The 27,411-nt window shown below is 38.9% G+C and overlaps 1 protein-coding gene across 3 annotated transcripts in view; it reads right to left on the bottom strand.

The window, feature by feature from the left end:
* MTMR1 (myotubularin related protein 1) overlaps positions 1-27,411 on the bottom strand; it is a 38,401-nt gene that overhangs the window by 7,129 nt on the left and 3,861 nt on the right. The window contains exons 3-16 of one of the 3 annotated variants that reach the window (XM_054169404.1): positions 26,078-26,101; positions 23,845-23,895; positions 22,461-22,536; positions 21,474-21,568; positions 21,188-21,295; positions 20,695-20,796; positions 19,924-20,007; positions 19,127-19,276; positions 18,631-18,819; positions 17,604-17,789; positions 14,688-14,894; positions 13,775-13,867; positions 8,613-8,726; positions 6,473-6,649 (exon numbers count right to left, since the gene is read on the bottom strand). In XM_054169404.1, the coding sequence (XP_054025379.1) occupies positions 6,473-6,649; positions 8,613-8,726; positions 13,775-13,867; positions 14,688-14,894; positions 17,604-17,789; positions 18,631-18,819; positions 19,127-19,276; positions 19,924-20,007; positions 20,695-20,796; positions 21,188-21,295; positions 21,474-21,568; positions 22,461-22,536; positions 23,845-23,895; positions 26,078-26,101 (1,656 nt within the window). The remainder of the gene's footprint in view (positions 1-6,472; positions 6,650-8,612; positions 8,727-13,774; positions 13,868-14,687; positions 14,895-17,603; positions 17,790-18,630; positions 18,820-19,126; positions 19,277-19,923; positions 20,008-20,694; positions 20,797-21,187; positions 21,296-21,473; positions 21,569-22,460; positions 22,537-23,844; positions 23,896-26,077; positions 26,102-27,411) is intronic. The other 2 variants (XM_054169405.1, XM_054169406.1) reach the window with 2 other exon arrangements.

Raw genomic sequence — 27,411 nt, 5'->3', positions numbered from 1 at the left:
GACCAACCCTAGGTGCTCCTGCTTTGGCAGAGGGGGTTGGACTCGATCTCGGAAGTCCCTTTCAACCTCTAACATTCTGTGCTTCTGTGATTCCTGCTAGATGAGGACTTGAGGAAAGATAAAATTGGGGGGAGGAGGTTAATTACACCCACACAAAGTACAACTATGCTATGCCACACACATACTACATCTAGACATAAGACAGCTTAGTTTCCTAAAAAATCCAACCCCTCCTCTTCACAGAATTACTACGCTTCCCTTGCAATATTGACTTTCAGGTTTTCATTCCCAAGTAATCTTTCAGGATCCCACAGTGCTTTTGGACAGCAAAATTTGTCAACACAAAGATAGGTACAAAAGAAATTATAATAGCTACTCACTTACAGCAGCACCAAGTCTTAATTAGATGGATATCTACTGTGTATTACTGTACTAGCTCAAGGACAGTCATGCAGATGAAAATTGTTCAACAGTGAATCTATTCTGTCTCGTTCAGCAAGTATACTTTATCTATTTCAGTAACAGGGAAGAAAGGCTGCAGAGGAAAATGGTTATTTCAAATTCACTGCTTGACTTAAGACTGTCAGTTTTTAAAAAACCCTGCTCTGTGCACTGGAAAGACAACAGTAGCTTTCACTTCAGCTTTTTGCTCCTCTCTGTGAAGAGCTGGAACTCTTGACAGACTCGCTTTTAAAACCCGGTTAACACCACAGGCATAGAAAAAGCCATTCTCACACAATGAAAACAGCAGCTTTTCAATATTAATCAACAGTTACCCACTTGCTGTAGAGGTATGCTCCTTAGAAACCAAGCAAAAACCCCTGGCCTCCTGCAAAAGCCATGACTAGCCAACAGAAATTATGAACTCTACACCATGTGGAACTAGAACAGAGGTTTTTGCGAACAGCTGCACAGCCTTCCAGACTTGGGAAACTCTACATGCCACAAGCTGATGCCATTGCTTGTTAAAACCTATGGCCTAGTTAGATTTGGAATCTGATACACTAGAGCAATGCTTTGAGTGCTTGCTTTCAAAGTATGCTAGGAACTCCCCAAAATGAAGTTTATTTACACAGCAGTAGTTTCTCCTTTTCTGTGCATCTTCTCCTGCTGTGCTCCTTACAGGATACCCATCTTTTTTTTTTCTTCAATACCTAGAGATCATTCCAGCACACAGCATAAGCAGTTCATCTGTATTTCATTCCATAACAATTGAATGCTGAGAGTTTTATCTGCAGATCTAAATTGCCTGCAGTAAACCAGACTGGAAATCTAGATTTAGACATCCAGATAGAGGGAAACTCTCAGGTACTGTAGAATCTTGCCTTGTCTCACAAGAAACCCTGTGCTAAATGAAGGGATGAAATCTTAGCTAGGGCAATGCTCAGCTATCTAACCCACCAGGTGATTCCTTCTCCTGCCTCATTCTTTCATGCAAAAAGTTAGACTCAAGATCATGGACAACAGAGCAGCCACGCCAGGCATTTCTAGAGCCACGTGATGGGTTTGTCCTGCCACAAAATGCTGTTAAATCAAATGTATACACTTTGAAAATATTACAACCAATGTCAACATGCTCAGAGGAAAAGGCCAGGCAAGGTGACTGAAGGCAGGTATGAAGAACATGAACACCCCATGTGCCAGACTCTTAAGTTATATCCTGTTACATGTAGAATAAAGCATCTCAGTAACTATGTCTTTCAGCTTATTCTCAACTGTTTTCCAGTGATGATTAACATCTTATGTGTTCTTCTAAACATGCAATGTTTTGTGCTCTTTAACACTGAAGTTCAACTGACATCTAATCACTCAATTGTTCAACACATCAAATCCTTCTGCAATTCTATACACAGCATAAAAACAAACAAAGCAAGCAGCACTGTAACTTATTGACCTGCCTTCCAGTCATTTCTGTATAGGCTAAATAAACAGTTATCTATTCCTACCTTTTCAGTTTCTTTTTTCAAGCCAAGTGTTAACCTACAAACAGAGCTTACCTGGCTTTCCATGGAAGACTCAAAGACTGCCTTCAGCAGTAGCTGAATTGAATTTCTAGGTTATAGAGAGTGCTAGCCTTATATCCTGGATGAAAGTCCACACACACAGGATCACAAGATGTCAGGGGTTGGAAGGGACCTCCAAAGATCACTGAGCCAAACTCCCCTGCCAGAGCAAGACAACAGAAGCTAGCACAGGTCACACAGGAATGCATCCAGATAGGTCTCGAAAGTCTCCAGACAAGACAGCTTCACAACCTCTCGGGGCAGCCGGTTCCAGTGCTCTGTGACCCTCACAGTGAAGAAGTTTCTCCTCATGTTGAGGTGGAACCTCCTGTGCTGTAGTTCATATCCACACACACACACAAAGAATGGATCTGAAAAACTTAAAGGGATTCCTGTGACATGATTTCTATCCCAGTGGCCAAATTCCCGCAACAGAGCTTGAAAGAAAACTTCCAGGCATAGAAAAACAAAAAACCCACCCCAGAACAAAAACCACCCCACAATTTAACCACAAGAAGTTTAAGCCCTAATGGACTGTGCAAGTTTTGTGACTAAAACACATTCTTTCCTTGCCTCTCACACAGCAAGATACAGCTTGAACTGAAAGGACCAGAACTGTTACTCGTGTCGTGCATCTGTGAACGGTAAGAACGCATTAGTTCCAAAATACTGCCCCTGCAGAAGTCATAAACAGCAGCAGATTTTTTTCTGTTCTCCCCATCTTCCAGAGTTGCCCAAGCAAATAGCTAACTGACATCTGGCAGACAGAACCCCTCAAGAGTCTCAAGAAAGTCTGAATGACTGCACAGAAAAGGAAAGAGAAATATATATCATCAACTGAAGAAAACCAAAAGCATGCTGTCTTATCTATTCCAGACCGGCAGGGTCATCTTAAGTCCAGTAGTAGGTACCGACAGAGTACATGCCTCTGTAAGAGAGAATGAAAGAGCTTGTCTTCCATAGGTCACATGCAATTATGCATTTTTCCAACCTAAGGAAAGGGCAAATCTGAAAAAATTCTCCTCAGTCAAGAAACTCAAGTAAGATAGGGCTAAAATTTATCTAATTTGCTTGGGACAAGAAGTCAATAATGATGTAATACCTCCAAACTGAAACTAAGGAACATTTTATTTCACTTAAGAATTAGAATGACCTTGTTGAAGTGTACTTTAGCGAAAATGGAATGTACAAGAGAAGTCCATATTTAACCTAGAATTTTCCAGCGTTCACTTCTCAGACACTTGAGCTTTGAACCCTATGGGAAGAGGCTGTGTGTTACCTAATTGCACAGGATTTACTGCAATACAGATGCAATCCCAAAATGGGGCTCTGGTACAAATAAACAGCATTTAAACCACCAATTCAGCCTTCCACAACACTTGGTTACAACTGAAGACACAGCATTATGAGGAATTTTCCCAGAAATAGGGCCATGAGGATGATCAGAGGGCTGGAGCACCTCTCCTATGAGGACAGACTGAAAGAGTTGGGGCTGTTCAGTCTGGAGAAGAGAAGGCTCCAAGGTGACCTAATTGTGGCCTTCCAGTATCTGAAGGGGGCCTACAAGAAGGCTGGGGAGGGACTTCTCAGGCTATCAGGTAGTGATAGGACTAGGGGGAATGGAATGAAGCTGGAGGTGGGGAGATTCAGGCTGGACACGAGGAGGAAGTTCTTCACCATGAGAGTGGTGAAGCCCTGGAATGGGTTGTCCAGGGAGGTGGTTGAGGTCCCATCCCTGGAGGCGTTTAAGCCCAGGCTGGATGAGGCTCTGGCCAGCCTGATCTAGTGTGAGGTGTCCCTGCCCATGGCAGGGGCGTTGGAACTGGATGATCCTTGTGGTCCCTTCCAACACTGACTGACACTATGTTAAACTCTGTATGTCCTACTGCAATGAAGAATATCTCAGACCTTACTGTACCGTTAAGTCTGATGAAACACAGATATTCAATGCAAAACTAAATGGCTGCATCCAGTTTGCATTAATTTTGTAATTAAAAAATAAATGTATGCCTATTTCCAATGGAAAATTCAATGAAGTGCAATGATGAACTTCTCTCAGCCCATTTCAAAATTCAAGCCTCACTCACTACTCAAGTTGAAATTGGAAAACCTTAAGATATTGCCTCAAACCAAAACCTGCCCTGTGAGTTTCCTCTCCCATAATACCAAGTTGGTTGAAAATGGGAAACAAACATCCATTCTGATTATATTAAAGGACTATTCACCTTCCCTTAAAGTCACCTACTAGACATTCTCCTTTTTGGTGAGCTCCCAGAAGATAATAAGCATTTTCTGGTCTCTGCAGCTGATAGAGCAGCACATGAGTTTGCCTTGAACTGCTATTCATCACAGAGCTCTTTATTCACATTAAGTATTTCATTTTCTCTAACTCCACTTGGTTACCAAAAGAACTACATTAAAAGGTATTCAACAACAACACCTTTTATCAGTAGGCAGCAATGCCCATTCTTTTAATAAACCCACTGATTAAGACATTTTTTCACTGAAGATAAGTGAAAACCTGCTGAGTGTCACAATGGTCACTGGGGTTTTTTCTGTCACTGAATGGGCCTGAATGCTACTGAATTGGCTAACAGTGTGAAACTAGACAACACAAATACAGAAGAAAGCAAAGTTAGTATATTGTGATTACAAAGACCATTTATTTATGTGCTTGCCTGAGTTTGTGCTTTCATAATTAGGCTGAAGAACACAACAAAAAAAATTCTAATTTCTGCAGCAAATATATCCAAGTAGAGGTGAAACACTTCCAAATGTTTGTCACAAATATCACATAAATTCAGGCTCATGACAAGAGGAAAGTCACGATGTATCTTCACAAGACAAAGCTAATGTGGTAAAACCAAAGAGTCCAAACAGTTGTATTATTTGTTCAAGAAAAAAAGTGGTACTGAAGTTAAGGCAGTTACCAGCATCATCAAATTTTGTTACCTTCAGCCTGCTGATCTGAGGGACCTGTTCTCAAATACCAATGAAGAGCAATGATTCACATATGTTGGAGTGCCTGCAGAGTGCTCTCCAACAGAAGTGGACAGAGCACTCTCCACCAGAGAGGCAGCGAGCAGAGCTTGCCACTAAGTGCATGATAGCTCTGCTATTTTTTCATTATGTGATCTCTCCCTCACCCTCCTCTCTTTTGGGCAGGGACTAGCTTTTCGATGTGTTTACAAATCCTGCTCGCATTCAGGGCCTACAGATCTCAATTAAATACAAGTCAGACACTGACACTGCGGCAGTTTGGTTACACTACAGCATGCATAAACCACACAGATGTTTTCCAGCAAACAGGCTAATGGAAAGATGATGCTGTGCTAAAAAGCAGTTGACAAATTTACTTTAAACCCACAAAGATTAAAATATACCATCTTCAAGGTTTTAACAGGTACCTAACAGTCAGAGGACTGGATCAACCACAACAGAACACGTGAGGGAAACGAAGCAGCTCGGAGGAGACACCTCAGTGAGGAAGCAGGCAAGCCAGACTTTTCCAGGACCTTAAAAGGTGTTTCTCTGATGCCTGGACTTCTACCAGTGTACTGTCCTTGAAACTTACCTTGGAACACCATCTTTTACAACAGCCTCTGACTTGTGGGTGTCTTAATAAATTTGAAACTCACATCTCATTCTGACTACTGGAAGATGAAAGCAGCTTTTGAGCAGTCACTTAATACAGGTAATTTATCATAATATGCTTGGGGGTACCTTGGAATGTTATCTTAATAAAGAGACGGTGTAGCACCCTCAGATATATTACGGTTGTGACACAAACTGCACGTTCTTTCTTCAGACTTCTAAGCATAAGAGCATATGGAGTATTTGAAGAGATGCAAAGATTTATCTGAATAGCAGACATTACTTGTAAGAACAAATACTGGATGAATCAAGGAGCACATACAGGGAGTGTTTAATCTTTAGCATATCAGCTTGAAACAGTAAAGGTCAACTGAAAACAAGCATCCACGTGATGCTCAGTTTAGAAAGCCTCCAAAATGAGTCGGTACGTAGCCCAGTTCTTTCAGAAATTGCTGCTATATTTTATATCATTGTTGGTAAAGGGCAAAACATGATTAAAAACAAAAGCACACTCAACACTACAAGGAGGTTAAGGCAATAAAAGTATTAAAAAGCCTTACACGGCATTATAGAAGCGTTACGAAAGTCATCTTCTGACAACAAAACCTGTTAACCTGTTACCTTGCACAAGCCAATACAGTGATGCTGTGACTCCCTATTCCAGCGGTGAAAACATCATTATACCAAGTTTGAACTCATCCCACATCTCCTTTGAGAAAATCACCTTCTACTTATCAGCTGAAATACATGCAGCAGATGAGCACTTTGGAAATCAAATGCTGCATTTGACACTATGAAAAAGAGAGATTTTTTCCCGCCCCCCCCCCATCTCTGTGCTTTTCATTTAAACATAAAAGTCATGCGAAAGCTCATACCTGAGGCCGCATCCTTGGGTTCCACCTGACGTAGTAGTTCACCCACAGCTCCAAATGGTTCAGACTGGCAACAGGATACAGGACATGGTTTTCATAGTTTACGTAGAAAGGATTTGTGAACTCATCTAACTGGCTGTTTATATAGGACCACAGCGACACAGTCTTTGTGCTTACCTCCTAATAAAATAAAAGAACATTCATTATATGGATTGCAAAACCTTACTATGAGGTTGATTTCTACATGTTAGTAATTTTACCTGTCAAATTTATCTCGCCTATTAGAAAACGGCAAGAACTCTGAGAATGCCTCCAGTAGCTGATCATGAAACACCTTTAAATCTTTAGCAAAACAGCTGAACACTTATTCTGGTCCAATAGGGGAGATCCAAGAATACCATTTTCAGAGGCACTAAGCTCTAGTTGAGAAAGTGAAAGCTGTATTGCTCATAATTTATAGGAATGTTTACAGCTACTTAAATACAAGCTTACCCACTGACCAACATAAAAACAAGACAAGAAAATCAGGGAAGAGATACATAGTTCAGAAGGTCCAAAACCAGCATCTGTGAAAAGTACTTATTCAATTCTTCCCCTCATGCTATTTGCTCCTATCAATTGATACTGTGCTTTAAAATGTCTATTTTATTTGCATTTCTGCTAGTTGTAACATTCTAAGTGTAATCAGCATGATCACGCTTACATCAAAGACTGGAAATCTAAACTTACAGCAGATTCATGCTGCAATTTTACCCTCCTTCAGTGCTGTAAAGCATGTGTTTCTACTACTGCTGTATCTTAAATTGCTTTTCTTTATTGAGAATTGCACCTGACTATTCATTTATGAAAGAAAGCTGCCTGGAAACCCCGCATTTGCTGAGAACATGTTATTCAGCTCCATCTTGTGGTATTCACATGCAACTTTTCTCTGCAGAAGCAGTAGAAAGAAACAACAACAACAAAAACAAAAGTACAAAACTAAATATGGCAAAGGATTGCTGCTTGCTTTAAAAAAATACTGAGGCTGAGGGAGCTGGGGTTGCTTAGCCTGGAGAAGAGGAGGCTCAGAGGAGACCTTATTGCTAAAATGACCTGAAGGGAGGTTGTAGCCATGTGGGGGTTGGTCTCTTCTCCCAGGCAACCAGCACCAGAACAAGAGGACACAGTCTCAAGCTGCACCGCAGAGGTTTAGGCTGGATGTTAGGAAGAAATTTTTCACAGAAAGAGTGACTGTCCATTGGAATGGGCTGACCCCAGGAGGTGGTGGAGTCACCATCACTGGAGGTGTTTAAGAAGAGACTGGATGGGGTGCTTGGTGCCACGGTTTAGTGGATTAGATAGTGCTGGGTGATAGGTTGGACTTGATGATCTTGAAGGTCTTTCCAACCTGGTTAATTCTATTCTGCATTATATGAAATATTTAAACCAACAAAGCTGAAAGTAAGCAAAAGTGTACTTAGAATATTAACATGCATTTAGAATATTAACATGCATTTGATTTTTTTTTTCCAAACTGGAAGTATTCCATAAAGTCCTAGCTACATTTATTTAGGTATTTTAAACACCAACTGCATGTTCTATGCAATTATGTTCTAGTGTGACTTTCAAAGTCATCCACAGGTATTCCTTCAGAAATAACAACAGAAATGCTAACGTGATTTGATAATGATGATTTAAAGTTGCACACAGTGGCTAGAAATATCTGAAAGAGGACATTCTAAAACCCTCAAACCCCTGAACAGGTTAACAGCAAAGTAAGATTGAACATTAGTAAAAACATCTTTACTGTGAGAGGGGTGAGGTGCTGGAACAGGCTGTCAGGGAGGTGATGGAGTCGCCATCCCTGGAAGTGTTCAAGAAGCATGTAGATCTGGATCTTCAGGACATGGTTTAGAAGTCATGGTTATGGTTGGACTCAATGATCTTAAAGGTCTTTTCCAACCTTAGTGATTCTATGATTCTAAGAGTGTCATTTCATTTAATAGCAAGGCATCTCTCATACCATGAAATTTCCTGTGTTGTCTTCTAAGACTACGTCACAAACACATCCAAAACCACAGCTCGCATGTTCTTAGGTCTTGCATTTTAAGCATTCTCATACAAAATCCGTAAACTGAGAATGGGCCTTACACTGATGATTTACCTCTTTTAATCTCTCTTTTTCACAGTTACATAAGAAAGTCCCAAAGAGACAGCTGTAAAGGTGATCCAGAATGGTGATCAAAAATAACTCGTTGAATTCAAAGGCTGCAGGAAACTGAAAAAAAATTGGCATATAACTTGAAATTTCATTTTAAGCAGTGTAGAAAGGACAAAACTCAACATAAGAAATAATAAAAAGATATAGGCAAGACTTCTTTTTCCTTATTTACTAATTACTCCATTGCAGCAATACATTTCACCTACATACTTCTTAAGAGACACTCCTGAGAGACAAACCTTACATTCGTTATGCAAGTATACTGGAATACAAACATTAGCTAACATGGAACTGGTGACACAAAATAATCCATTTTAAGGAGCTCTAACAAACCCAAGCTGTTTCCAATGCAGGCTTTAATTCTCTTGTTCTAGGATAAGAAATTATTTTATATCCTATTCTACCATGCAGTGAATGGGATAACAATGACTACTGCACATACAGTGTGCTTAACAAACATTTCAAATGTTTCTTTCACTTTCTACCCAAGTAAGTTACTTTTTCCTCTACTTCACCCCTGGAGTTACCATCAACTATGTACAATAAGCCTTTAATCCTCCTTCTTTTGTATTGAAAAGTAAATCCTGTACTTCTGAAGTGAAAGAACTGTTACTGCACTGAGCACCACTAGGTGTTTTATTCACAAGCTGGAGTTACCGGATACATTTTAGGACAGAAAGAGTTAGAAATTTGAAAACACTCGAAGTGTTTAATATATATCTTAATCTGTCATGCTCTAAAAAATCATAAAAGGAAGAAATTAATGCAGACCACATGGGCTGCTGCTACCTATTCAGATGGAATCAAATTTTATTATAGGACTACATATGGCAACTGCTTGATGTGTCAAAATAACTTCATGTTCAGTATGACAAGAGTCTCAAAAACACAAACTCAGAATGATGAACATTTAAGAGAAACAAAATATTAAAAGACTAAAGGAAAATCTAAGAAGTAGCACTGCTATCATTACCATGAAAGAAAATGTTGTAAGAGAGTAATTTTTAACGTCAAGGCTGGATGTGGCTCTGGGCAGCCTGATCGAGTGCGAGGTGTCCCTGCCCATGGCAGGGGGGGTTGGAACTAGATGATCCTTGAGGTCCCTTCCAACCCTAACAATTCTATGATTCTATAATTTGCAGAAGAAATAAAACAAATTTTGTTCATTCCCACTAAAGGAGTAAATCTTTCCAGAAGTCTAACATGCAAAGTTACAGATTCATACAGAAGAATTTCCTGCTACACTGCAAAATCTCAAACCAGCAATTCAGATCCGAAGAAAATAGCAGACTGGTTTCTGTTGTGTGCCACCGAAGAACACTGAACACCTTGGCATGAGTGACTCCACAGCTACTTTAAATAACAAAAAACAAAACAAAACAAAACAAAAAGAACAAAAAAAAAAGAACAAGAACAAGAAAAGAAAAGTATGGCTAGGAGGAATAATGCAGCAACTGGGACTGTGGATGAACTAGCTGATCCAGAAATTCCTCCTTGGTGTCATCTGTGATTTATGAAGGGCAAATGTTTACTCGTGTTGAAGGTAAAGAGTTGAGTAACACACAATGAGTGTGCTTGTATTAAATTCAGAAAGATCTAAGTTTTAAGCAATGTTCTTCGAAAATAAATTGATTTACATCAAACACCACAAAAACAATCTCTTTCAAGACTTCAAGCTGATCTATACCAACTTTCAACTGAAAACTCTGAGAAAGGAAACTATCATTATGCCTGACAAAACAAAGGAGAGCCTTCCTTCTTCTGCCTCCTGTATGGACTACACACTGTCCAACAGCACAGTATGCTCACACTGGGGCCTCCCTCTCAAATCACTAGGTTGTTTTCAAACCCCTAGCCATTTGTTTTCATAAGAGGTACAGGAACTTATGATTATCAAGTTCTCTTTTTCAGTCATGGTCAAAAGTTATCATTTAAAGCACTTCCTCCTCTCCAGGAAATCATGCCAAAACTCAATTGCAATACAAAGATGTTAACAACACAGCTATGATTTTTAAGAAGTATGAAGATAACTGCTGGTGTGCTGAATCAAGACAGGAGAAGACTCATAGGTCTCAGACCTCAATCTCTTGCACCCATTCCAAAGCAGAAATCGGACAGAACAAAAATAGTGTGCAAAAGATCAAAATTATATTTGGAAATAACTTTGAAGACAAAGCCTCTCCTAAAGGGACTCTCTTTAACTGAAAGCACTTAATGAGCCTTGTCACATCAGGGCTCTGTGTTGTGATGGGTCCATACTAATCAGATAGATGCCGACATGGCTGCTATTCCAATCCAGTGAAGCATATTCAAAATTCCATACATCAGTGGTTGCACTCCAACTAATTTATTAATAAGTGATAGCACTTTATTGAAACCCTGTCTTTGGATACAAGAGTTGTACTGTTGGAGCTGATGTATCAAGACTGTAAAGCTTCTATTACTGCTGCTGAAAAATCACTGACCTAAAAATGCTTTCCTCTGTAGTTCCAAGCCCATTAGTGTCTGTTTGAAGATTCAGGTGGAAAAATTCCCCAAATGAAAATTTACTTCTTGTCAAATCCGCTAATTGTGAGAGAACACACAGGTCATTAAAATCTCCTACTTGATGCTGCTGGAGTTGCTGGGGGTTTTTGTAAGGGAGGTATTCAAAAGAGGAACTCTCTCATTTAAAAGCCTGATGATGTCTTAGTGGCATTTGATTCAAAGACAGGCAAAATGAACTTCTTTGTAATCAACTAATTCCTTTTGCACTATAGTTAACATTTAAAGGTGAAACACTTTGCAAAATAGTTTTTAGAATTGTGAAATTGAACTGAGTTGGGTTAACTGAATGTTAGATTTCCTAACGGTACACTACTGAAACCCATGAAAAATGTATCTCTGACAACAGATGACAGCCAGTAGCAAACAGGATGCAACTTTCTACCAACTCTAAACACAACTTCCTCCTATGTGGGTACTGTGCATGAAAGGCAGGGAGCTACACCTGATCTGTAATGCTACATGCAGGCTTTACAGCTTTGCTTCATTTTTAACAGGGCATCAGTATTTCATCAGATCACACGTGGCCTTTCCAATTCGACAATTACTATTCAAAATCCACAGAATTTACTAACAGAGAAAGGAAATCACATTGCCATATGCTTTCTATTAAAATCTGGTATCAATGTACTTCTCTCAAGTTCTTTATTACTCTATCTGTGTGTCACAAAGACGATAAAAAAAGGGAAAATATAAGGCTGTCAAGGATTAAGTTTCATTGTCTGAAGCTGCCTGGAAGTTTGTATCATAGTGGGAAGTTACAAGATTCTCTCACTGTAGCAATTGGCTGTTTTAAGAACATAATTTTCAGAACTCAGACAAGAAAATGTGCTTGTTTTGAGTGCCTGCCCAAACCCGAGCCCTTACACTCTCCCGCAGTCATTAACACTTATTTGAGCGTTGGAACATTTCACATATGTTTACCATGGATTCTACAGAACGAAACTAGCACTGTTTTACAAGCGAGAGAGAAAACAGAATCCTGGTTTCCATAGGTCCATGTCAAGGTAATCCTGATTTTCACATCTATTCTCTAGGTTTTGAAGTCAACTGAAAAATAAAAATAAGCGTGGGAGAACCCTCCAGGAATGAGATTTTCTTTGGGTTTTTTCCTGCTGCAACACCAGTGACTTTTCAAAGCCACTGCTGTACATGCACTTCAGAAGTTTCTGAAACCAGGTTTTGAACAGATGTGGTATTGGCAAAATGTTTCATAGATTTCTCCCCACCCCTCAACTCCCTCCCCACTCCCCCCTTTTTTTTTAACTAGAGGGATCTAAACTGTTTATAGCAAGAAATAGGAGGCAGCAAGGGAGATCACAAAAATAGAAGAGGCTGCTCTCAATTAAGGGTGTCCCCAGAGGACTTTTGTTCCTTCCAGGTGTTTAGAACGGCTTCTCTTTGCTATTGTTATTAGCTTTCCTCTGAGAGAGGGACAGAATTTTTCATTTATTTTCTCAAGCCATGCTAAAGAGCACGTTAATGCTGAAACAAGCTACATGGAAAGAGAAAGTCTTCAAGAGCCTCTGGACAAGGGCCCAGTATTACAGCAGGGAACTTTCATAAAGCACCGAAGATGACTGCTTCAAACACAAGTTTTGGAAACTATGATCTAAGTTTTTAAGAATCACGTTCAGAACAAGAAGACTAAGGCAAGAGATCTGGGAGTGCTAACCAGGCTGTTACCCTCCCCTCTTCAAAAGAAATCACACACTATACAGACTTCAGTATAATAGCTTTTACTGTAAGAGCACAGAGCTATGCTAGGCTTTAAGAAGGAAAAACAAAAGAGAGAGAGAGAGGAAATAAAAGGGGGAAAAGGAATCAAGCACTTCTAATTTACTTGGAAATAAACCCTTCATGTGGACAACTTATTTCAGTAACACCATTAAAGAAGAGCAATATGCTGCTCTTTGATGTCCTTTAAACAGTTTATGCTCGTGGAGGTACAAAAAAGGGAAATCAAGGCTAAAGCTGTTCTATAATTTAACATATTAAGATTTTTTTCAAATTGTGTTATTCTGGTACCTTAAATGCCACCAATTTCAAAGGTCTCCCCTGAGCCAGAGGCAAAAGAAACACAAGACAAATGTATCTGGTAATATGTTTGTATTATTATATGCTAGAAATGCTGCTCTTGTATGCATAATTATGCCAACATCAACTTATATTTCAAATTTAAGACATGTACAGGAGAACCCTCTCCTCCCTTCAGTTCACAATCAGCCTAAATTTTTGCTTAAGGACAATAGAAATTCATACACACATTTACTTCTACCAGTGAACACGCAATGCCAATAATTTAACTCATCAATAACCCTCGTTTATGTCAACAGACAATTCTTTGGAAGCCCAATTTAAGCAAAAAGGATTACTACTGTTTTGGTTTCAAGTCAACACATCTAGCTCCTTGTACCTCACTTTTGAGCAAAAAACTTTCCCTATGTGCACAGCGCAGTGACAGCGCAACCAACAAGCAACTGCTCTGCAAACTTGTCTCCTACATGACTTATGTCTCCAAGACTGAGACTCTCACAGAAACACACTGTTAAGCATCTTACCTGCTTTGTCATCTGCCAAACACAGTCGATGAACTGAAGGAAAATGGGAGATCTGTCTGCATCAGCATGATCATCATCTCCATGTCCGACTCGCTGAAAGTCAAACCAAACTTTTCATTTCGGTCTAGTTTACAGTACCACTCCAACAATTCCAACCAGAGTAACTCTAACATATGTTCCAACTATGTACAAGACAAGCAGATCTTCCATAATGAGAACCTGTGTTCTTCAACTTCTAAAAATGCCTCCCAATATTCATTTATGGCCATGCCCTTGCTGTTGAGCCAAGCTGGAAAGACACTTGGCCAAAGCACTGTGCCAGTTGTTTTCCCATCTTTCACTGCACAGCCATTTATTGCTACCAGTGGGTCAAACTAGTAGGTACCTAGTAAGACTGTACTGAAATGACAATTACTCCATATCCACCTGCCATAACTACATGTCATTTCTCCTAAGCTATCTTAGAGTCAGAGCTCACAAAATGGCACCATAATTTATGTCCTAATTCCTCACTGGCCCCTGTATTAAATAAACATTTCAATATTAAATCAGCAGCATGGTTCCAGCAATTTAAACTTCTAGACACCTTAATTGTTTTCCTTCTTTCTCCATTCATAAGATTGTTAAAGAGGAAGCAATGTGCTGCAATCCCTATTCCTTGTAAAAGAAACTTTAATTCATTCATTTTACCATTACGTTCAAGCCACTTAATCCTTCCTTAATTCATATTGTATCTCTCTCACAGGTTTCCTGTTAAAAAAGATCAGGTCTCAATTCCCTGACACACTCACACCATTAAAATAAGGACACCAGCAATAATAACTATAATGCAGCAGAGCATTGGGAGAAAAGATGCTATTCAAAATAAAAGGCCTTGAAGGTGACAAATTGCACATTAGATCTTTTAGCTTACCATTGCAAATCGGTGTCCAAAACTGATCCATTCTTTCTCTATAAGGACTTCAAAGCCTTTAATGGTTCTGTAATAGCTGTCCAGCATGAGCATAGCCAGCGCCGTGAGCTGTGCTGTTCTGTCCCAGCCGTCGCTGCAGTGAACCACTACGGAAGTTTTACCAGATTCAATTTTATCTGCAATTCTCACTGCCCCAGCAAGAAGCATCTTAAAGAAACAGAAAAACAAAGCATATTAAACACTAACCAAAACTCTACCAAAATCAAACAGAGCTACAAGCTTTTACTCTTAACTAGTTAAGCACCTGGACGACACTGCTTTAAATGAGGCATTTCCAAATGGTGGTATGCATACTCCTAGAGGTAAAAAGAACTGCTGTCCAGGAGACAGCTCCCAACAGCTCTCCATTATTAGTAGCACATGGTAAAAAACCTGGGAATCCCTTCTCCACATCAAAACTGAAACTCTGTATCATGATGAAAAGACAAATACTGCAACCTATGCCAAAGGCTCAAAGGTCAGTGTTTGGAATGTTCAATTTCACAGAAATCAATCACTCTTCCTCAGTGTTCAGTTGTCAAACACTAAGTTCAGAGAAGGACAAACTATCCAGCTAATCTAAATAAAAAGCACAACACAAACACAGAAACCCCTGGATGGGAGCCTGTGCCACCGTGCTGGTGAATGAAACAGACACTGTATTCAAGCCATGAGAAGAACACCTAATAGCCTGGATTCTGAAGCACGCTGGAGAGCATAAGATAGATATGGCACAGGGCTGAGATCACCAGTGTGAATTTGTTACCCTTCTACCCCACAAACTCCCTCTCTTGTTCTCTTATGCCACTCTGCAGTTTTTTTAAACTTGAATAGCCTCTCTCCTGTGAAGATTTGTCTCTGCAACATGGCCTATTGTGGCACTGCAAAATACGTGAAGAAAACAAATACTAGAATGGGACCGCAAGACAAATTCCTGTGCTGCAGCTCACAACATCAGAAAATGGAATCTTGCAAAACATTTGTATTCTTCCCTTCCCAGGCATGTAAAAACATTTTCTGGGAAGCAAGAAAGCCAGCATCCACTGAAGCAGCTGTGCACAAGACCAGTCTTCAAAGCTATTTCAAGAACCATGCTTTAGAGACAATTTTCATTGACTGTATCTTTCATTGACTGTATTATTTATGGCAAAACTGAAGGGTGCCAGGATGGAAATAGCAGAAAACAATATAAAAGCTTCTATGGGAGAACAGAGCTTGTGGCCTGAACTCATTAATCACCAACTACTTCAGCTACAAAGCTCCACTGCACTGAAAAGTGCAAATATTAAAACAGTTTGGTCTTTGATAAAAGCAGAAAATGAATCTGTATAAAATAGCTTGCTCTAAATTGTCCTAAACAGAATGCAGATGAGGGAGTAAAGCTGAAAATGTTTCAAAGCTTAGCAACCAACACAGTATTTCACTTAGGGCTCCTAATGAATTATTTTAGATGGGTTCAAAAATGAGAATTGGTTTAAAAATAATTACTAAACACTACTTCTACCCTGAAAGACAGAAAATACTCTGAGGGGGAGGGATGTGAGGAGGGCACCACATCCTGGGTGTACAAAAAAGCATCAAGTAACTCCTGCTGTTAACTGCCATCTTCACCCAGACAAAATGTTACCGGTGCCTCCATCAGAATGTTCTGTGTGCCCAGAGCTAGGAAGGTGAAGTTCCAATAATGCATTTCATTAAACTGGGATATAATCACACTGGTCCAAGCCCAGAAAACAGAAGCTGTGCTCGAGCAAAGATGTGGGTTTGTTAACCTATATTACAAGCCAAACTGAATAGGCAAGGAAGGCGTGCAAGTCTTGGATAAAAGCACAAATTGCTCTGCTCTTGTCATCCGTGCAGCAGTGGTATCAAAGTGCCCTTCTGACATTGGCTAAGCTCAGGAACCCCACTGAAGGCAACATCAATGAAAGGTGACCGCTGGCTCAAACGATTCCGTTTTCAAAAACAGATTTTGGTACTTAAGACCATGTCTGATAAAAAAAAATGTTTCCAGATATGCAGATTCCCAAAGCTGTTTGAAACAGTCCCACTTTTAGTGAATAAGGATATTAACCTGTTCCCAAAAGACCATTACATTTATTTAGTTCTTAATTTAAGCATTTGCTCCCTCTGCTGGTTCTCCCACAGCAGTTAGCAAGCACTAGTTACCAGGAAAGGGTCAAAGGAATGAACAATCCCAAACATGTCTTGCATGAGTGACATTTGAGCCAGCTGATAATAAAACAAATTCCACTTCATCCATACTTATAATAAACAGGGTAATGAAATAATCTATTTTAAAACATTTCATAGATTAGTGAAGCAGACTGTAAAACTCAGTATGGTGGTGATTTATTTTAGTGTTGTGCCAAATAACAGAGCAGATTATAACCCAGTAAAGCACCGACTATAAACAGCCCATGAAAATGTAGGTGCCCAACACATGAACACCAAACACTGCATTGAAGGAGGGAAGGATGAGAAAGACTGTAGAATTTACAGTCAAGTCCTCTTGGCAGCTGCTCAGATAAAATCTGAAGTTCCCAGGGCATTCTTCCAAAAAGCAGGGATAACCCTGGACTGCTCACAAACATTCCCTCTCAAGAAAATAAAACACTGTCCAACACTAAATACGATCCTGTGCTATCAGGAATTAACTCATTGCCTACCAACACGTAAAGGTGGAAATACAAACTTATTATGGAATGCTCAAATGCTGTGTTCTAAGTGACCATTTACAAACTCTTTTTTTCCTTTATTTGTTTTAAACAAGATAGATCTGTTAAACGTATTCTTTTAGTAGTACTTTCAGAAATGCAAGTTAAAAACATAGCTTAGAACAAACCAAATGGTTTCTCTCATCAGAAAGTGTTTTACCCTTATATATTCCAGCCAATGCGTCGAGTCCACATTTGACAGCCACCGAGTCTCATCGATAGTAGGATAAACTATCTCTTTCAGTTTACGCAGGGATTCTCTCATCACATGTATGTTGTGAATTTCCAGAAAGACCAGCTCTGCATTTGGGTAGGCACTTTCACTTTCATATCCTCCTCCTTTTGCCTGTCATTCAAAAAGTGAAAAAGAAAAAAGACAAAGAAAAGAACATGTAGAAGATGTCCGTATATATAGTAGTATTTTGGTCAAGTTTCAGAATTTTCTGAAAGTGCTTCTCAGCACTAATTATATATTTTTGGCTTTTGCTTTCTGCAAAGCACTACAGTAATCTTTGTAGGTGAAAAATAATTCTAATAGGCTTCATTTGATAATACACATACACACCCTCTCCCTTTTATTACTGAAGCCACTGGTCCTCCATGGGCTTTACCACATCATTTCTGTTATGCCTTCATGCTGCCTTCAACTCTTGATGGGATTTTCCAAAATAGAATAGAATAGAATAAACCAGGTTGGAAGAGACCTTCAAGATCGTGTCCAACCTATCATCCAACACCATCTAATCAACTGAACCATGCAACCAAAGACCCCATCAAGTCTCCTCCTAAACACCTCCAATGATGGCAACTCCACCATCTCCCCAGGCAGCCCATTCCAACGGCCAACCACTCTCTCTATGAAGAATTTCTTCCTAACATCCAGTCTAAACCTCCCCTGGCGCAGTTTGAGACTATGTCCTCTTGTTCTGGTGCTGGTTGCCTGCGAGACGAGACCAGCCCCTGCCTGTCTACAACCACCCTTCAGGTAGTTGTATACAGCAATGAGGTCTCCCCTGAGCCTCCTCTTCTCCAGGCTAAGCAACAAGGAACTTACCTTCCTTCCCAACCCCTCTTTAGAGACCCTTTTTTAGCTGTTTTTCACATCAAGTTCTCCTCATCCTCATCTCTTACTCAGTCTTCAGACTTGCAGCACAGAACTTCTAATGCTAGCTTTGACTCCAACCTACCTTGTTTGTATCTGCAACACTGTTCTGTCTGGCATCGAAGATGATAAGTTTATGTGACTGAGCATTGGCATCCATGATTGTCTGCAAATACTTTTCATCTTCTTTGCAACGCTTATCATTTGGGCCTACTGAGGGCTGACTGCACCGTGTTATTGTTGCTTGGCTTTCAGGATGAATCCAGGATAAAACCTGTAAGGAAAGAAAATCACGTTAGTTTACTACACCACTACAACAGCAGCAGGCCAGGGTGCAATTAAACAACCACACTGCCTGCATGGCATTGTTTCCTGGCTAATAAATGCAAATTTAAGCGCAAGCTGGTGCAAAACCATAATGATGGCACACTAGCACTGCTCAGCCCAAATCTGAGCTTGAGATACAAAGTGATTGTAAACATCTCAAAGAACTCTGAGAATTTTATGAAATTCTCAGACAGTCTTAAGAAATTTTAAGAAATTGTAGCTTGTAAGTATCTCCTTGTAAAAGTTTCACTTACTGGAACTCTGCCTTTTGCTCTAAACGCAGCCACTTTTGTGAGGTCATCATCCTTTACACTGGTTGGCACAACGAGAACTGCAGGATATGTATCACAAAGCTCATAGGTGCTGTTAATTTTGGATATTTTCCAACTCTCATTGGGCAAGCCCTGTATGAAAGTAAGCAAATGTTTGTACTTTTCAGGTTAGACCTTAACAAATCTGAGTTTAGGCTGACAAAAATGTTTATATGCTCTGTACTTGCTTAATAAAACTGTGCCCTCATTTTTCTTCTAAATAAGCTGTAAAATATAGGTCTTCATGTTGAACCATAAACCAAAACATTAAAAGTCTTCCCTTTTTTATTGCCTTCAAAAATTACATGCAAAATACTAATTCAAATAAACTGCATACTAAGCTAGAAAGTGATCATATAGTGAAATAAAAATACTTTGCTAACTAGGAAACTGTAGATTTACAATGGTAAACTACAGTCACCCTTCTATTTAATGACACTTATTCAAACCCAAAGTTTTCAAAGCCTGTATTTTCCAGCAACAGCACTTTGAAAATGTGTATTTAAGAATGCCTGTTAAGAAAGACCACTCTGCCCAAGTACTCAGCACCTGCTATCTCCATGAAATTTAGCAGGTGCTCAACACTCCCACAGTCAAGCCACTAGGCATTTTAGTATCTAAACTTGGGAGCTAGACAGTGTCTGAGTGTAGCTAGAGTTGAAAATATTTTTTCTGGTTTGAATGGCTTTGGGAGAAATGTGAGAAAAAAAATAAATACACCAAATACTCATGTAACTTACCTGCCTCTTATATTCTGCCATTGGATCATACACTTTCCAGCCATTAACAGCAAACTTTTCTTTATAGCTGAATGCAAAAAGAGGCTAAGAACAGCAAAGCAAAAGCCTAAATTACCATCTGATGGGGTGTAATGCACAATAAGCTCCAAAACAGTGACCTTTCTAGTACTGCATATTTAACACCTGTAAAACTCTTTAACAGTACACATAAAACCTTTGGTCATGACTGGACCACACTGTGCTAGAAAGAAACTGCAAGACGTGTTTTCTCCTTCAAGTACATGCTATGCAATTAATAAAACCAAGATAGGACACAGAGTTGATGTTGCTTGCCAGCTATCACACAACACATTGATGGCATAACCAGGATGAGGAAATTGGTCTCCTACCCCCCCAACCGAAATAACATTCTGCAGCTAACTAGTAAGATGACTAATTGTACCCATCTGTGGTTTTAGACAGACCTTCAAGTCTGAATTATCTACTGCAGAAAGTAAGAGTCAATACATACCCATTTTTAATCAGCAACATTAGGCAAATCTAGACCTCAGGGGCTATGTACAAATTAACTTCACTGATAGCAGGCCACAGAGTAGAGTTTTATGAACTAATGCAGAACAGAAACGGAGTCAGAGCAGCTTGCCTGCTCTGTAATAGATTTGAACGATCAACATTTCAATGCCTCTTATATAGACCTCGTATTTCCCCCACTTACATCTTCCAAAAATGAGGAAGAGCCAGTGACAGCCTTTTCTGCATCTGAAGACTTACCAGCCCGTTTGAAACAGGAAATGCACGTATTACAAGGTTTTCAAAAATCTCCAACCTGTTCTGCTCCTCCTGTTTATAGGCCAGCCGCAGATTTCTCATATCCTGTCAAAAACAAGCTGCACTGTTTTACTCTATGATGAATTAAGGGGAAAAACAGTGGTAAGAAATTGAAGGAAGGCACATACGTAGCACTAAGTCACTAACACAATCTAAGCCGCATTAGAGTTCTGTGAGCGTTCATATGGTGACTAGGATCATCATTACAGTTGCTAGATATAAAAATAGCCACTTTTCCTATGAATCCACTTGAGAGAAAAGGCAGAAGTGTTTAAGACTAAGTATCACAACAGGAATTGAAATAATTATCTAAATGAAGCAGGGTTCAAATAGAGGGAACTGATCAGACAGAAAACCAGCAAGTGTATACAGATTCCCCTTGCAGAAATATGGAATGAATATACTTCAATATGAACAAATCTCTACCATGCCATACCTTGCAAACTATTTCTATACCACACGAGTTGTCTCCATGGCTCTGTACTCCAATTTTTTCAACTCTATTTATGACTCCAAGAGGAACATCAACAACAAAAGGTGGATCCTGAGTTTTGTACACAAAAGAAAAGAATGTGGTTACATTAGGAGGAACATAACCTAAGATTTTTCATGTACATTTCACTGCAGACAACTACAACTCACACCAAATTTGTCACTTTGTGAAATCTACTTCAGCAACATCCCCACCTGAAACAATATGCAATCAGATAGCAAAGTCTTACCCTTTCAACACTTTTGATAAACATCCTGAAGTCAGTCACTGTTAGTGTACCACTGACTGCTCCCATGAATGGACAGATATACATAACATCTTTAGCTGGAAAACAGACCAATAAAACAAACCAATTTTACCATTATACACATTTGTTCCATACAAATCTACATCCACTTTTAAAGAGCAAGAATTTTGCAGCTCTGTAAGATTTTGATGCCTGACCTCAATAGGAACGCCTACCCCTCAGACACTGTCAGGACTGAAAGAGCTGTCTTTACCTCAACAATGAAAACAATCAAATGCCTCAAGTCCCACTGCTGCTCAGCAACTGCTGAGCAAATGGGGCAAGGCTCAGCTAGCACGGGCTGCTGTAAGGGTAGGCAGGTAACAAAGTAACTGCTGGTATTCCTAGCTGCAGGCAGCTCTGGTCCCTGCCCTGAGGTGTACAGCACCCACGCTCACCTCAGAGAGAGCATCCAAATAGGCAGTCACTGCAACTGAGCTCCAAGTAGTTCAGTTATATGCCCATACCTCATTTTCACTATTATTGGGAAGTGCTAGAACTCTTCTCTAGCCAACTACTGCACTGCTAATGCAGAGATTGCTGACACGAGCTAAAGCAAAACAAATCTCATTAAGAACTGGACATGAAGTTTTCCAGATTCATCTTCTTTTGATACCACAATTTTGAAGCTTTTCAATCTACAAGCACAAATACAACTAACACAGCTATATGGACCAAATTAACCCTTGAAACAAAGAACAGTCACATATGTGAACAGTCACATATGTGAACAGTCACATATGTGAACAGTCACCCTCTGAAACCAATTTCTCCTTCTTACATTTGGATTTAAAAGAAAAGAAATTCACATCACATTAGCTATGCTAAAGTGGCAATAAAATAATAAAAGTGAAAAGGAAATAACATTTGTTTCTTTAAATAAACCAGCCATTTAATAGCATTCAGTGTAGTATCCAGTGGTATGCTTACCAATCACTTTGATTGATTCTCCAGGAAAAAGTGGAGCCTCTTCCATCTGTGCTAGCTTGTTTCCATCCCGCAGTGCCTGGCAGAAATCCAAAACCATGAGTAAATCTCACTTTCCATCTGCACTACATCAATACATTTTGATGCAAAGTACTGTTACTACCAGATTACTGAACACAAGAAGTGTATCTTTTTTTTTCACAAGGCACAACTGTATTAAACAGTACCAAAGAACCAAAAAGAGCCAAACACAAAATTCAGTATTGTAGCACAGACATGCAAGTTAGCAACATATTAGTAATAAAGCATTTATGCAAACATTAGTTTCACGTGCTAGCTACATAAAGCTTACAAAAATGAGAAGAAGAAGATCAGCCCAAATTTATAATTGCTAGTTTGTTAGCCTTTTGCTACATGCCAGTGTTATTTGGGGTATTTTATCCACTTAAAAGCGTTTTAAAGCTCATAGTAACTTTTTTTTTCCCCCTATTCATACTTGTTTACTTAGTATTTGAGTACTTCCTGTGAGAATTCTATGGCAGAAGCTTTATATACTTAACATTTTTTTAACTTTCTATTTTTGATAGCAAGAAGTCAGAAGCACCCCATGATGCTCTTTCAATCAGTACCCTACTGATAGCGCCCAGGGTTATGGAGGTCTATTACAGGAATTTTGGATCCAGATTAGATCATGAATGAAGTAATAATGAAATACAGAAGAACAATTAGCAATTTAATATGAAGGCTACCTCCATACATATTCATTTAGGTAAATGGCTTCATTCTTGAATGATACAAGATTGATCCTTTGGGTTCTTTGTGGGCAGTTACAATGTACTGAAGATTTTAATGAAGAATAAACGGGCTTGCAAGACTTTTAAGGACCATGTGAGAAAGTGCTCTCTCTCTCAAGTCCATGTGATGAGTTATTAAGTTTAAATTTTTTACATCCTGAAGTGGGAATAATTATAATGGGCTATGTTACAGTAAACAAATAACTCTTCCCTTGTATTACAGATGGGATCAGTTTGCCTCTAAACTACCCAGGCCCTCATTGATGAATAATTTCTAAAGATATTTCAATTGATCTATGACTTTAGATTTTCTTGAAAGGTAACAGCACCCATCACAAAAGATGATGTGCAGAGAATTAGCCAACACTTACAAACTTGGTAGGATGGATGTGCTCTGTCAGACAGGGGCTTATGTGCAGAAACATATTTTAGACTACATGATACTACAAGAAAACCCTACCTAGCAAAAAAGTGTTAATACACTAAATTACTTCTATGGATTCTCTTGCATGAGAATGTCTGTACTGTACAAGTACTAATATATAGTACCTTGCTACACAGTTAATGAATGAAAGATGAGTAAAACTTGCCACCTGATCGGGTTCTGCTTCAGAATGATAGCCATTGTGTCCATCCTGAATCTCCTGCATTGCATGAGGCAGCAGTAGGGCAAGAGAGAACAGGAAAAAACATGCAGACAACAGGTGAAAGGCTAGAATCTTTTCTTTCTTGTTGCCCTATGTTACTTTCCTTTCCTTAAAAGGACAGCATATACTTAAAACTCCAGCTTAGCTATTCAAAATCTGCCACTCCTGGCACAAGCTACTTTCCACAGAAGGGAATTCAAGCTCTTAGCACTATACTTTTATTTGGCAGAACACAAAATGAAAAATGTACTCCCTTTTTTCACAAAAGAGTCAGTGCTGGTAGATAAGAACATGAAAGTATGTACTGTCTTTTTAAGACAAACAACCATAGAGTGAAGAAAATGAATCCAAAGTATGCCACATGCTTATCAATAGACGAAATTGAGTACAGCTTGCAATGGCAGCATTAGGGGAAAACTCATGCAATCTTTCAAGGAAAAAATAGGTTGACATCAGATAGAAGCATCTAGACAATTAAAAAAAAGACTTTACTGTGTAAAACATGTTTAATTGAACTTTCAGTTTTCACATGGTTTCAGATGTTTTTCCAGCAATTTCTGGATTGTTGTGGGTAGCAGTCGGTAAGTTTACAGGACTCAAAATTACTCCTTGGAGCAAAATATGCAAACAATTCACATTTTTATGTTAGTTTACTTTTGCATCATATTGGCAGCAAATCCTGAATATTAATTGAATTTCTTTAATAAACATAAGGTCCCTGTGCACTCCAGAAAGAAGCACAAATGTCATAGGGTTATGTGAAGTGATTGTTTTAATATGTTCAGCCAAAATTGTTCTTCCCTATTAACTAGAGAGAAGTTGTGTTCACGACACTCTGTTATTCCCAGTTCACATGCAAAGAACTTTTCACTTGATGAACTGCAAAACCAGCCTCAGACTACATTTACAGATGTTTCCTAAAGTTATTTTTTAATTTTTACAGCATTTCCGTAGAACCTTCAAAAAACAAAAACTTAGAAGGAGGACTTCAGGTATCTTCAGATAATTTGAATTCTAAAGGAGTTAAAATCAATTAAATATTCCTTTCAAATTATAAAGGACTCCTAACACATATATATATATAGGTAGGGGTTCTGATAAATAGAAATTACTTAAATTCAAATCCATGAAAGTGCTGTTTCTGAAATGAAAGCAAAGTACACACTGTGATCTCTGGAAGGAAACCAGGATAACCAACAAATACACCGTAAGATTTGTAATAAATGAGAAGCACAGCAGATCATTCAAAGACCAAAGACCAAACAACTGTGAAAAACTGAATGAAAACAATACATTTTTTGTTACTCAACCCAGACCAATTATTTCAAGAGCTATCTATTAAAAAAAAAAAAATAAATAGAACTCAGCTTGTGGATTTGTGTGGTTGGACTAAAATTATTTTCCAATATGTAAACAACGGATGAGAAAAAGCAATCTTTCAGACTCCTTCTCTCGGTTTAAGACCGAACAAGAAGTCTTTGTTTGAATAAAAGCATTCGACACATTTCATGAACAATGTCAGAACACTATCCAGATCATTTCTCACTCCATAAATGTTACTAAGAGAGAGAGACAAGAAAACAAGGCACGCTTTTTTTTTGTATCTCCAATGAACAATGGGCAAGGCCCAGTCTCAAAACGATCATTAAAAAGATGCAGGTCATTGCACTAGTGCCTAATTTTAAACCTAACTTTCAATCCTACCACAGGGTGGTAACAATTAAGGTAAAGCACGTACAAAGGCAAGCATGAATTGGTGTCTTATTTAAACAGGATAGACAAAGACGTAACACTTTTACCACTAATATTCTTTAGCATAGATAACACATTAGAGCTGCTAATTCTGCACTCTGTAGTCCAAAGCATGTAAGGCCCAGTTGCAAGCATCCCTTTTGTCAAAACTGACGTAATAAAATTGAAGTTAGTACAGCACATTCATAACATAATTTTAAAATATTGCTCTCTTACACACTGACTTTTATTGCTCACAAAAACACTGTAGTCTATATAAAGCATTTCTATGGCAGAAAAGCTGTTGCACTGCATAGCAAAACGGTCTGACTGCTTCATAAAACCCATTAATGAAGTAAAGAAGAATGCTCGACACACCAAGATCTCACACAGCACAAAAGACAAACAGGTAGGAGGCCGTTTCGCTGCTAGCCAAAGGTAATCTTACCCGTATGACAGGCCTCCTGTACACCTGTTAGTTAAAATATAAAATGTTACCCAACAAAACACATGGAGTTGGTTTGTCAAAGATATTACATTGTGCTTCATCAGATTTTCAGAAGAACTCTACTTCCAAACATTTTAATTATGGACGGATTTTGAAAGAACAAAACGAAACGATGCAGATCTAGTAACTCTCATTTGCAGAATGGTTTTGATGTAAAAACAATCTAGCCACTTCATTTTAGTGATGCAACAAATGCCAAGCTCTTCTGAAATATTCATTCCTAACCACCCTTTTATCCATTTACAATGTGCTATTGTGGAAAAAGAAGAAAAAGTCTGGCAATATCTCTGTGCGGAAGACAATGAGCCTACAACAACAGCCATGAAGTATAACCACCGTATCTTTTAGATTCAAACGGAGTAACAAGGTTAGTCACAACTCTCCTCAGGTTATTTCTGAAGATGTCTATTATTCAGCTAACTCTATCTAAGTGAGTTTCATTGGTATGAAACCCTCATTTAAGAATATTCTCCAGAGTTCAAACTCAGAGTAAGATCATGTTCTTGCAGGTTTAGCAAGCAAGAACATTCAGCACTCTCTAGTTTTGGCGATTTCATTTGCAATCCCTTTGCTTCCTTTTGCTTCTGTACTCTCTTAAGTTACATTCTGGTGAGAGAAGTTAAAGAGAGCAACATAAGTAACTCCGTAAGATACAGGAATCCATATGTTTATCTGGTTTTGCAAAAATATGGTTTAGAACATTATGAAAAGGGTAAAAAAAAGAATAAAGCAATGAGTTCCTGGTAAACCTACTCATGAGTTCCAGAAGCAAACACGCACATCTGGCCCCACCTGAAGTTCCTGAGTTGTTTTAAGATAGTCTTTGGTATAGAGAAGGAGGTTATTTAGAATTAAAAAGCGCTCTTTATTCCAAGGGAATGCATTCTAACTCAGGGATCTGAACACCAAGCTTACACACTTGGGTTTTACTAAAATCAAGTCCTTGATCTACAGGGCAAATACAACATCGACAGCTGTAATGCAAGGCTTCCCTCAATGTTTTATCAAAGATGTTAGCCTTGACCTGAAGTAAGCATTTGCAATTCAGCTGCCACTGTAGGGAAGAGCTGTACTTTTTTATGAGTATAAGCTGCTGACTGTGCCAATAGCATGAAACTCTGTGAGGGGAATTTTTAAGTAGACTACGGTCAAAAACGTTCTGCAGATTCATCTTTTAAGCTTGGGCTGAATATGACCTGCTCTCTGGGCAACAAACTTTTTAATAACAGAGCATATTAGAAAATAATATGAAATATAGTAAAACCAAAAAGAAG

The sequence above is a fragment of the Dryobates pubescens genome, chromosome 18, assembly GCF_014839835.1.
Source record: "Dryobates pubescens isolate bDryPub1 chromosome 18, bDryPub1.pri, whole genome shotgun sequence".
Taxonomy (NCBI): domain Eukaryota; kingdom Metazoa; phylum Chordata; class Aves; order Piciformes; family Picidae; genus Dryobates; species Dryobates pubescens.
The sequence above is the reverse complement of the archived record's forward strand: the minus strand, read 5'-3'. Positions and strand labels throughout refer to the sequence as shown.